The sequence below is a fragment of the Callorhinus ursinus genome, unplaced genomic scaffold (genome assembly GCF_003265705.2).
Source record: "Callorhinus ursinus isolate GAN/ISIS: 27379988/994484 unplaced genomic scaffold, GSC_fseal_2.0 scaffold10, whole genome shotgun sequence".
Classification (NCBI taxonomy): domain Eukaryota; kingdom Metazoa; phylum Chordata; class Mammalia; order Carnivora; family Otariidae; genus Callorhinus; species Callorhinus ursinus.
The window spans coordinates 52,833,965-52,846,431 of record NW_027397072.1 but is presented as its reverse complement, the minus strand read 5'-3'; the positions used below and the strand labels follow the sequence as shown (position 1 = coordinate 52,846,431).

General features: G+C 35.7%; 2 protein-coding genes across 17 annotated transcripts in view; both read right to left on the bottom strand.

Annotated features, from left to right (window-relative positions):
- TIA1 (TIA1 cytotoxic granule associated RNA binding protein) overlaps window positions 1–12,467 on the bottom strand; it is a 30,416-nt gene that overhangs the window by 2,943 nt on the left and 15,006 nt on the right. For 5 of the 14 annotated variants that reach the window (XM_025868463.2, XM_025868468.2, XM_025868465.2 and 2 more), the window contains 7 exons: window positions 11,202–11,289; window positions 7,984–8,059; window positions 3,367–3,475; window positions 2,879–2,974; window positions 2,680–2,764; window positions 2,186–2,309; window positions 834–979 (listed from right to left, as the gene is read on the bottom strand). In XM_025868463.2, coding sequence (XP_025724248.1) covers window positions 834–979; window positions 2,186–2,309; window positions 2,680–2,764; window positions 2,879–2,974; window positions 3,367–3,475; window positions 7,984–8,059; window positions 11,202–11,289 — 724 coding nt within the window. Of the gene's footprint in view, window positions 1–833; window positions 980–2,185; window positions 2,310–2,679; window positions 2,765–2,878; window positions 2,975–3,234; window positions 3,476–7,983; window positions 8,060–8,754; window positions 11,169–11,201; window positions 11,290–11,788; window positions 12,449–12,467 lie in introns of those variants that run through there. The other 9 variants (XM_025868472.2, XM_073897566.1, XM_025868467.2 and 6 more) reach the window with 7 other exon arrangements.
- Window positions 1–12,467, bottom strand: part of CUNH2orf42 (chromosome unknown C2orf42 homolog) — a 64,093-nt gene that overhangs the window by 44,649 nt on the left and 6,977 nt on the right. The gene's annotated exons all lie outside the window — the stretch shown is intronic.

The following is a 12,467-nucleotide window of genomic DNA, read 5'->3' as shown; positions in this document are numbered from 1 at the left end:
TTTCTCTCCTTTGAATTCAGAAAAAAGTCATTTCTAATCTCAGAAAGGAAAACTGTGCATCTGGGTTAGACATAAATTGAACAAACCACTACCTGAAAGAAACTCGATCATTTGGCACAAGAGAGACTACCACTTATATTACTCAAAAGAAAAAACTAAAAATTAGCATATGTAAGCTCATATTTTTCAACATTACAAATATAAGGTTCTTTTATTTTTTAAAAGACTTTATTTTTAAGTAAACTGACACAGGGTGCAAACTTACAACCCCAAAATCAAAAGTCTCATGCTCTAATGGCTGAGCCAGCCAGGCATCCCACAAATACAAGATTCTTTTAAAATAAAAACTGCAAAGTATTTTTAGTTTCTTTTTCAAAAATTTAAGTGAAATTTCATAACTCAGGGTGTACAAAGACGCATCCATATAACAATGTGTGATAAACCCTACAGCACAGGAAAAAAAAGTATAATGAATAAAACAATTAGCATCAAAATAACTGCATCCAAAAATGGCTAAATGATCATTTCTCAAATAAAAAGCTTAGCAATTATTAAGCTCTCATTGTCTTACTTAAATATTAGTTGATTCATTACCAAGCATTACCAAAATTCTTTTAACACTGGTTATGCCTCAGAGCAGCACATTTCCAGACAAATTTTTTAAGAAATACACTTAAAATTATAAATTAAAAACAGCTCTAAACTAAGTCCTTCAAAGGCTAAAACTTGCTTTAGACAGAGGACCACATTACCTACTAATTACTTAAAATCTCTTCCTAAGTTCTTAACTTTTTCAAAGGCTGATAATAAAGGAGAAAAGAAAGTATGCTTACTTAAATCCCTGCTGATTCCACGCCTGGCCATACATTCCATATGCAGGTACCTGCCAACCATTAGGCATATACTGCCCAATTTGTTGTGCATTTCCATACCACTGGCCCCACTGGCCATAAGCTTGTGGATATCCAATTTGATTCTGCTATTAAGTAAAATTATAACAAGTAATTTAGTATTATTTGAAGTTATGTGTACGCATTCAGTCCTAATGTACCACAAATATATAGCCATAACACATAGGACCATCATTGCAATGAAAATAAAAGGATAAACAAGAGTTTATAAGATAAATGAGTTAAAAAAAAAAAAAAGAGTGCGGTTATACTGCTGTAACTCTTCCTCATGCTCTAAACGGCACACTCTTTGTAAGGCAGTAGGTAATGCCCCAGTAATAAATATCAAACTCAGTACAATGTTTAAGTGTTTTGTAAATTAAACTAGATAGGGAAAATAGAAAAGATTACTTATTCCTGTATTCAGTTTACCTAAGAAACCTATATAGCTTATATAGTTTAGGATTTTCTTATTCCTTTCTTGGTGCTCCATTTACAATTTGTGCACAGAAAACTTTTTTTTTTAAAGATTTTTATTTATTTATTTAACAGAGAGAGAGAGAGAGAGAGAGAGAGAGAGAGAGAGCGCGCGCGAGCGCACAAGTAGGCAGAGTGGCAGGCAGAGGGAGAGGGAGAGGGAGAAGCAGGCTCTCCGCCGAGCAGGGAGCCGAATGCGGGGCTCGATCCCAAGACCCTGGGATCATGACCTGAGCCGAAGGCAGCCGCTTAACCGACTGAGCCACCCAGGTGCCCCCCCCCCCTTTTTTTTTAAAGAGAGAGAGAGAGCGCAAGAGCATGCAAGAAAGGGGATATTAAGCAGGCTCCATGGACAGCACAGAGCTGATGTGGGTCTTGATTTCATGACCCTGATATCATGACCTGAACCGAAATCAAGAGTCAGACGCTTAACTGACTGAGCCACCCCAGGCACCCCCGCACAGAAATCTTTATGGGATCACATTTGAACCACTAAAGCTTCCTGGAAAAAACGTAAGCAGCAAAATCTAGGAAAAATGCCAAGGCTCTAAATATATTTACAGCTTTTGTTTCAACTGAGTCAAACATGCTTGTGAGTTCTCCAAATAGTATGTGAATAAATCTATCAAGTGTTAAGAAAAAAGCCTGAACACCCTGTTAGGTAAACTACCACTCTAGAACTATAACACATACATACAGAGCCCTTATATATTATCATTTTAGCTAGAAACTATTAACAAGGATTATCAATAATTTCATTTTAAAATAACCTATTATTAGCCCAGCAATTAACTCTACAAGGTCAAGAATCCTCTCACCTGTTGCACAGGATTTATCATATCAAGAGTTTCTTTGCCCCAATAGCATTTCACGACATGACCTTCAATGGTAGTTCCATTAACAGAAACGATTGCATGTGCTGCACTTTCATGGGAATTGAACCTATTCAAAAGAATATTAAGAATCACCAATATAAACTGTTTAAGGTACTTATGAATAAAACCTATTTTTAAAAATTAAGCTGAGCCTGAGGTATAAGAGGCACTTCACACAAAAGAGTAAGATGGTATATTTTCTTTGGTATATTTTCCCCAAAATCTTGTAGTTCTGAAGAAACTTCTTTTAACAGAGAATGTTTTATTGATCTTGTGGTTACAAGGAGGGAGCCATTAAAACACAGTGGCAAATACTGCTAAATGCTAGAGAAATTTCTATTTCTTTACAGCCAAGGTACATTTTTAAGAAAACTACTAAATTAAATACTCAAAATGATTTTTGGGGAAAAAGTTTTTTTAAAAAAAACCACCCATACCGAACAAATGAATATCCTTTATCTGGAAAGACTCGAATTTCCATTATTTGCCCAAATGGTGAAAAAGTCTGACGCATTAGTTGTTCTGTTAGATAAAAGACAAAAATAAACCACAGCAAGTTATATAAAATCCTACAGACATTAAGCTTTTCAGTTAAAAAATTAACCTCAAAATGCCACACGGGTAAGGCTCCCATACCTGTCAGCCCAGAAGTGACACCTCCACAGTATACAGTACAGTTGCTTGGACTAGACTGATTTACAACCTCATCATATGATAGCTGTTTGGTGTTTGCTGGGGAGGGAAAAGTTTAATACTTTAAATTCATTAAATAAAATGTTCAGAAAGAGAAAAGCAGTATCAACTACGCTAGTGTAATGGTAATTTTTACCTTGACTAAAATGCTTAACATAATACATAATACATTTGATTGAGGATTAAACCTCCCCCAAGAAGGTCTAAAAAATTACTCAATATTCTCTATTTAACAGGAGACTTGACATTAAAGACAGTATCATTTATTATTTAAAATTACAAGAATGAAAACTAAGTACATTTTGAACAGTAGTCTTGATTTGCTTCTCATCTATTTCTGCAATAAGTCTCCGGGAACAGCTCTAACATTTAAAATCTAGTGTATTTTTCTCCAAAATTCCACATTTCCTTTTCTTCTCCAATACACCTACACTCATATGTACTCTTTGGAGCTGGAGGCTTTCGGGTTGCCCAGTTAGTTCTGATTTGTCTTCCACCAAGCCACTGGCCACCCATCTGTTGAATGGCGTTTTCAGCATCCTGTTCCGCACATTAGAAATGACAAAGAAGCCACCATTAGTTGATGTTGAAAGACCATTAGCAGTAGAGAAAATTCAGTTGCTTTTCACAAATGTCTACTGAATGAAAATGCTTTATAAAATACACAATACACAATACGTTGCCTAAAATGCAATGGTGCTTTTAAATTATCTTTCTTTTATTTGGATATCAGACTTTGGGAATGTTAATTACCTGAAAAAGTTCAGAGCCCCAAAGCCCTTATGAGATAGCTATTATTCATGTAATAACTCAGACTATTATGGATGAAAATCTCACTTTACACAATCCAACAAACTTGTGACAATATTTGGTTTCTCATTCATCCAACAAGTAAACAGTGAATAGCTACAATGTTCTAGGCAGCAGATTAAGTGCTAGGGATTCACCGGTTAATGAGACAGACATGGTCTCTGCTGGCACAGAGCTGACATTCTTTTGGGGCCACAAACTTATCACAAATTGTGGTAAATGCCATAGTAAAAGGATAGGGGGACCTGGCTGGCTCAGTAGGTTAAGCATCTGCCTTTGGCTCAGGTCATGATCCCAGGGTCCTGGGATGGAGCCCTGTGTCTGCCAACCAATCCCCCTGCTTGTGCACTCTCTCTCAAATACATTAAAAAAAAAAAATTTAAAAAAACACAAAGGGGGGCGCCTGGGTGGCTCAGTTGGTTAAGTGTCTGCCTTCGGCTCAGGTCACAATCCCGGGGTTCTGGGATCGAGTCCCGCGTTGGGCTCCCTGCTCAGTAAGGAGTCTGTTTCTCCCTCTCCCTGCCACTCTGCCTACCTGTGCTCTCCCTCTGTGTCAAATGAATAAATAAAATCTTAAAAAAAAATTAAATTAATTTAAAAAACACAAAAGGATGACCTACAGAATATGGGCTTTGGGATCTACTTCAGACAGCATGATTAAGGAAGGTCTCTCTAAAATGTATCATGTATGCTGAAACTGAGAGGAACAGGAGCTAGTCAAGTCAAAACTCCAAGGAAGAAAGCCCTTGTGGAGAGAAAAGCATTTCGAAGTGTGTTCCAGTAGGAAAGAGTTTGGTATGTATCTGAAAAAAGCATGTAGGGGCACCTGGGTGGCTCAGTCAGTTAATGGTCTGCCTTCAGCTCAGGTAAAATCCCAGAGTCCCGGGATCAAGCCCTGTATCCGGGCTCCCTGCTCAGTGGGGAGCCTGCTTCTCCCTCTGCCCCTCACCCTGCTTGTGCATGTTCTCGCTCTCTCAAATAATATATAAAATCTTAAAAACAAAACAAAACAAAACAAAACAAAAAAAGGCCATGTTAAAGACAACTAGTTTCAGTGGAATCTAGTGAGCTAAAAAGGGTGCCAGAGGAAAAAACTAAGAGATTTTAAGTAAGAGATTATCATGATCTGATTTATGTTTTAACAAGGCCATTCTTAGCACTAGGAAGAGAATGGTTTAGGGAGGTGCCCCTGTACAACACATTTAAACAATTAGATCCCAGGGCGCCTGGGTGGCTCAGTCAGTCAAGTGTCTGACTTCAGCTCAGGTCATGATCTCAGGGTCCTGGGATTGAGCCCCAAGTCAGGCTCCTTGCTCAGCGGGGAGTCTGCTTCTCCCTCTCTCTCTGCCCTTCCCCTCCATCCATGCTCTCTCAAATAAATAAACAAACAACAACAAAATAAACAATTAGATCCCAAGATACCATATTACTATGTGAACGGCTAAGATATAATTGCAGTGCACTCTATGTTCTCTTACCCAAACTTGCAAGCCATGTAAACTTTTTTTTTTTTTTAAAGATTTTATTCATTTATTTGACAGAGCGAGAAACAGTGAGAGCAGGAACACAAGCAGGGGGAGTGGGAGAGGGAGAAGCAGGCTTCCTGCCGAATAGGGAGCCCAATGTGGGACTTGATCCCAGGACCCTGGGATCATGACCTGAGCCAAAGGCAGACACCTAATGACTGAGCCACCCAGGCGCCCGCCATGTAAACATTTTTAAGGCAATTTTTTTTTTTAAAGATTTTATTTATTTATTTGAGAGAGAGAGAATGAGAGAGAGAGAGAGCACATGAGAGGGGGGAGGGTCAGAGGGCGAGGCAGACTCCCTGCTGAGCAGGGAGCCCGATGCGGGACTCGATCCAGGGACTCCAGGATCATGACCTGAGCCGAAGGCAGTCGCTTAACCAACTGAGCCACCCAGGTGCCCCTAAGGCAAATTTCTTATTTGGAAAATAAATTTTGGGCAAAATGGTTGCAAGCTGTTATAGCAAATATCTGGACAGTAAGAGTTCATATGAGGAATAATCAGACAGTTCCAATGTAAGCAGACACAGGAACTAGAAAAAAAAGTGATAATATTTGGTGTTAACTGCAAACATATTTTTTAAAAAGTCAGAAGGAACTGGCACAATAACCAATGGTCATAAACTTCACCTAAAGCCATTAAGAAAGGATACAGTATCTATTTCAAATACCTTGTTTATTAAAGAAAACCTTTCTAAAATACATTTCATTACTACCAAAAACTTTTTTCTTTAAAGATTTTATTTATTTATTTGATGGGGGGTGGGGGTGAACACAAGCAGGGGGAGTAGGAGAGGGAGAAGCAGACTCCCCGCTGAGCAAGAAGCCCGATGTGGGACTCGATTCCAGGACCCCGGGATCACGACCTGAACCTAAGGCAGACGCCTAATGACTGAGCCACCCAGGCGCCCCCATACTACCAAAAACTTTTAATAGCTCATTTTCTTCAAACTTTTTTTTCCTTAAAAAATTTCTCTATGCCTAACATGGGGCTTGAACTCAAATCCTGAGCCAGTCAGGCTCTCCTAATGGCTCATTTTTTAAGGCATTCTTTTTTTTTACCCCCTAAGGTATTCTTACACACAAAGTACAGTAGTGTTTCTATAACTTATCTTTGGCAAATGACAGTCCTAACACAGAAGGAATACACTAAAATCTAAGGTTAACAAAACCTTAGTATATATTCCAAGGCATATATATATTCTCCCACGTTCACCCCTGTATTTTTGAAGTGTGGCATCCCTGACATTTAACTGTTCTGAACCTTAGTTATCACACTAAAAGAGGTAAATCATCTATTTGAACTTATAATACATTTACAAAGTTCAAACTTCAAACAGTACAATACTGTGATAAGCTTCCCACTCTGTTCCCCATTTGCCTCTCACTTCCAACTCCCAAACAGGAAACTCTACAGCAAGCTTTTGTTTATCCCTGTGAGAGGAACACACATACCCAAAAAATATACCTCCCTTTTTTACACAAATGAGCCTTTTCAGTTAATTTACCACAGAAATATTTCTATAATCAGTATTTATAGACTTCTTTTATTTTTCCGTAAGTACTGGCTATGGAAAGATTTCTATGGTATATATTTATTTTTTAAAACAACAGTACATGATTACGTTGTATGGAGGATATGCCAGAGAGTTCATCCTGCTGACATACTGAAGATGAAGCTTTTCCTTCTGTATATACCCCACTCTCACCTCTCATTTGACAAACTACTATCCTTCCTTTTCTCCGCAAAACACAGAAATCTCAAGTCCATGCAAATTGGTATTCAATAAATGATTGTTAAATAAAAGAAATGAGAAGACATTTTCAAATACATTAGTATATAACTTCTAAAAAGTCCCCACCCACTGGAGCATTTTATTGTTTTTATTTTTTTTTAAGATTATTTATTTTTTTAGTAATCTCTGTACCCAACATGGGGCTCAAACTCATGATCCTGAGGTTAAGAGTCTCATGCTCTACCGACTGAGCCAGCCAGGTGCCCTATCACTTTCTTTTTCAGGTAAAATACATGTATTTGCAGGTAATACGATTTTGTATTTTAAAAATTCACAAGAACCAATGGAAAATTACTACGAGTAAGAAAATTTAGTAAAATAGCATGTTAACTAATAATAACTATACATATTCATACATATGAAGCAAACAGAAAACATTATTACTTTTAAATTGTCATGAGAATATAAACAGGGAGATAATGAATTAAATACATAAATGAGATTTTCAGTATCTACCTTTGGCTGATAATTTAAACATCTCTACTTTCTATGTTCTGAAAACATTTTATCAGTACTTTGCATGCATCAGGTGCTAAATAAATGCTGAAGAAATGACCAAAGGGGAGAAAAAAGATATCCTCTTTGTGAAGGTGTTATCAGTGAAATGAGCAAGTGGCAGATGAAAGATAATTATTAAAACGAGTATCTTTATTTTTTTATATTTTTATTTTTAAGATTTTATTTATTTGAGAGAGAGAATGAGATAGAGAGAACATGAGAGGGGGGAGGGTCAGAGGGAGAGGCAGACTCCCTGCTGAGCAGGGAGCCCGATGCGGGACTCGATCCCAGGAACCTGAGATCATGACCTGAGCTGAAGGCAGTCGCTTAACCAACTGAGCCACCCAGGCACCCCAAAATGAGTATCTTTAGTCTTTACTCTTAAAGCACCACACATGCACTTTTTAATTGAGCTCACCCATTTGTTGAAAAAGGAGACAAAGCCATATCCTTTAGACTTTCCTGTTGCCATGTCTTTTACCACTCTGGCATCTCTGAAATCAGAAATAATCAGAAGTTTAGGTTTGCAAACTCTCCTCTGGATATCAAGTGAGAATGTCACACACAACTCATTTTTATGTTTCATCTTCATTAAAATGAACCTTTAATGCATATTCACCTTTTATTCTATAAAATTTATCATGTATTAGCAAATGAGGCATAATAAACATGCAATAACTTCTTAAATATATATGTATATATTGTACAAAAATTGCCTCCCATTTCCGAAAGTTTTTAAACTTTTAAATATTAAGCATGGTAAAAGCAGCTATTCATATGAAATTACTTAACCATTTATAGGGTTCACAGGCACATTAGATGAATGGCTTTCTTTAACCATGCAACTGATAATTTTCTATTTGACACCATATACTACCTAATCATTAAAAAAATTAAAATAGAAAACTGGAAACTAAAAGAATGAAAAGCTGTATATTTCCTAAATTAATTATTTTGTTTTCTCAGATCAATCGACACCCCCCTTTTGGACTATGGGTAAATTGAGAACTTGATGTTTTCAGAAATGCTAAATAATTGAAGAAAAACACTAGACACACACTTTAGTTTTAAACTATATAAGAAAAGATTTTATACTGAATTTTAAAATAGCAATCATATAAGATTGATTGGAAACTACAAGATATAAAAGCAAAATTTTAAAAGTCAGAAAGTAAAAAAGCACGCCAACATTTATCCACTGTGAACCGTAGCTTGTAGTTAGCCAGGGCAATTCTGTCCATTCTTCAGAGATACTCTGCAAAATAACCAGAGCCCTATTATTTGAGATTGAGTAAAAAAACCCAGCCATGATAGCTAAAACTCCATACCTCAAAAAATTGGACTCAAATTGTGCTTCACAGGCAATCTGCTTTTAAGTTAGCCAGGTATGTCACAATGCTTGTTCTCTCAGGACACATGAACAAAACAGGCACTTTCACAACAAAAACCCAAGTCAGAAAGCCATGCAATATAATTTTATATTAAAGTATACATAAGCATATTTCGATCAATTTAGGAGTGATTTATTAAGTGTTTAGGGTCAAAATGACAAAGAGGTGGTGGTGAAAAGGGAAAACTAATGCAAGTCACTTCTCAATACGAAAAAATACTTATTAAATTATCAGTATGGTACACATGCATTTAATTTGGTAGCTGATTCACTTCTATACCAAAATTTGTTAGACTACCCTAAACTCAAGGAATAGAGTATAAACTGTATAAATTAGGGTAGGAAAGTACTATATCTTTTCTACTCAATTATCTTAATAGGCCACCACTTACTGCACACCATCTATAAATTAAGTACTGTTGGAGGATCTCTACAGAGAATATCTGGCTATCAAGAGAACCTTTCAATATATATTTATCCATTTATCTCCTTTAACAAAAAAATCAGGAAATGATGCTACCAACTGAAAATCGTCCTTTTAAATTTAGAAACACTAACTCCTTGGGTAGCCTAAAACTTAGACATTATACATTACCTCCACTGAAAATTATAATCCATAAATTATAAAGGCCTTACCAAAAAATATATATATACATCTATAATCATGGTTGATCATAAGAAAAATCTAGGCTATAATTATGATACCAACATATTTAACAAAAAGAACTTACTGACCCACGATTAAAAAGTCATTATTAAAATTGGAATGTCATTTAACTTAAACTCACTGATTGTTAAACAATCTTTATCTAATCCCAAACTAAAATCCCCATGTTTTCAGAAAAGCTACTTCAATCAAAATCAAAGCATTTAATAAAATAGCTATTGAATCTGTTAAAATGTTAGAAAATTTTTTTCTTCTTTAAGTTAAGTTTCAGGATATGTTAGCCTTGAAATATATTTAAGTCTTACTTATTTCTGAAAGGATTCTCTAAGGAAGAAGCAGCAAAGATCTAGATCAGGGTTCTTTTATCCTTCTTTAATCCTTTTAGGGTCCTGTGACTACTCTGAAAATAGGATAAAACTTACAAAGATACTCCACACCAAAATGAAAACAAACACAAAATTCCGTACACAGAGATTTATAGAGCTTTTGAGAGGCCAAAGGTTAACACCTTCCTGTCTAGGTATTTGAAAGCAAGCTAACCATCATCAAAACCCTAAGACAGATTAAAAGGAACAATCAAGAAACTAGAACTTTATTTTCCTAATTGGTTCTCAAAAAGAAAAATGTTGCCCAACAAGAGAGTCCATTTATAAACCCTAATCTTTTGACTGCCTTTAAAGTTGGCCTCTATTAGGGCCATTCCTTGGTCATGGTTCATTTTCGTCCTCCTATCAATGAACTACAACTCTTCAAATAAAAACTCCCCAAATTCACCACCAATACTACCAGCATTTACTTTCCAGTCTCCTCACCTTCTCATCTCTGCTGTTGTTCTGTTCCTCAAACCAAACCAAAGCTAAAGTTTCCTTTTTACTACTCTTCTAGCTGGAACAACAATAAAAAAGCAACCAGAAACCCAAAAATTCTGTTTTCTAAATTCAACAAGTACTTCTAAGAAAATACTATAATCAACTTATTCTTATTCTATTATGGCATGCTTTTCAAAATATTAAAGTTCTTTTATGATGAACACTACCTTGAGCAAGCTACTTCCAAAGGGCCCAAACTATATGATTAATAACAAATGCAAGCAAGACAGTGCTCCACAAAATACTAAAAGGCATCATTATTAACAGTAACAACAAAAGGGTAGATACCTGGGGATTAATATTTAACAACTGCTTTTTAGGTTGAATTGTTAAGGTTTCTTTTTGTTAAAATATATTAACACAAAATGCATGGTATCATGGAAGTTCCCCAAGGGTCTAAATTCCTTAGTCACAGCAAAAGGTTACTAAAGATTATGACCAAGCTAAGCAAGACACTTACATAAGAAATATGTACAACAGCAAATTTGTCTCTTAGGAGCTAATGCTAACTGAAAAAGGATTTTAAAATAACTGAAGACCAAAGATTTATCAATGGGAAAACAATCTTTGGCTGTTAATGGCTTAAATAGTCTCTAAACAACATAATGAATTATATTGAAAGGTTAAAATTCATAACAGATTTTCAAATTACTTCTACATAAGCCTGTTTCTAATTAAAATCAGTTTAAATTTATCTTCTGTTAACTTACGATATTCTTCCAAATGGTGCAAAAGCAGCTTTTATATCTTCAGTTGTAATTTCTGGACTGAGATCACCAACAAAGACATGGAAATGATCTTATAAGGGGAAGGAAGGGGGAGTGAAAAGAAAAATAAAATTTTAGAATTTAAAATATACTAAAATCTATTCAATAAAATAATCTTAATTTATGGATTAAGTATAAGTAAAACACTATCCTATATCTATACAGATCCTATCAATTTTACACATAATGAACGAAGGTGATAATATAGGAAAGATTCTCTTAAAGACTGATATATCTAACTGGAAACTGACAGTTATATTTCTATTTACAGCCAATTAATTATACTGGTCTAAGAAAATAAATAATATTTAACAAGCTTTGCAAAAAAATTAATGATTAATTACCATTCTAATAGTGATTATTTACATTTATCCAGTTTACCACTACATTAAGGTTTTAAAATTAAAATAAAATAGTGGTACTCTTGAGTTATGTAGACTAAATTTGCCTCAGTTAAGACAACTGACTGAAGCTAGCTACATGATATACTTGGTTTAACCATATTTTGTGAAGAACAATCAAAGAAATACCTTGCATTGCAACAGTTTGATGTTAAAGTATTTGACAGTTTTCTCAAAAGCCAACAGTTTTGGTTGCCCAGACATTACACCATTCAGTTTATGTGAATCCATGTGCAAGTGAACTAAGACTGAAGGCAACAGAATGAAAACAGTAATCCCTTCACTTTATATCAGAGCCATTAAAAAAGCATTGGAGAGAAATAACGATCCCATATGTGAAGTTTTTTTTTTAAAAGACAATGTTCAAAAAAAGAAACACTTTAAAAATACAAAATAGTTGGATCAACACTTTAAAAAGGAACACATATATCAACTTTGACAAAGTATATTTGGAAAGAAAAGTTACCCCCATTTGGCAGGCCTTAAGCAACATATTGGGTTGCCATTTGGGAAACAGAGTTTCAGGAGCAACTCAAGCACAGAAGATCTGGTTTGAAGCACAGATCGTGACCTCAAGGAAGCAGGGTATCTTGCCCTTTAGTTGGTGAAAGTATTTCAAAGGCATCAGCTGCTACCAAGGGGGTCAGAGAGCTTGAAATAGCACCAAAGTAGTGGACAAGCCACATTTGGTCAACACTGGGAAGAAGGGGGAAAAATATTGCCAGAGAGACAAATAGAAATACGACCCCCTCCCTCCCACCTCCCCCCAATATCAAACAAAAAAACTTCAAGTGGTTAGTGAATACCC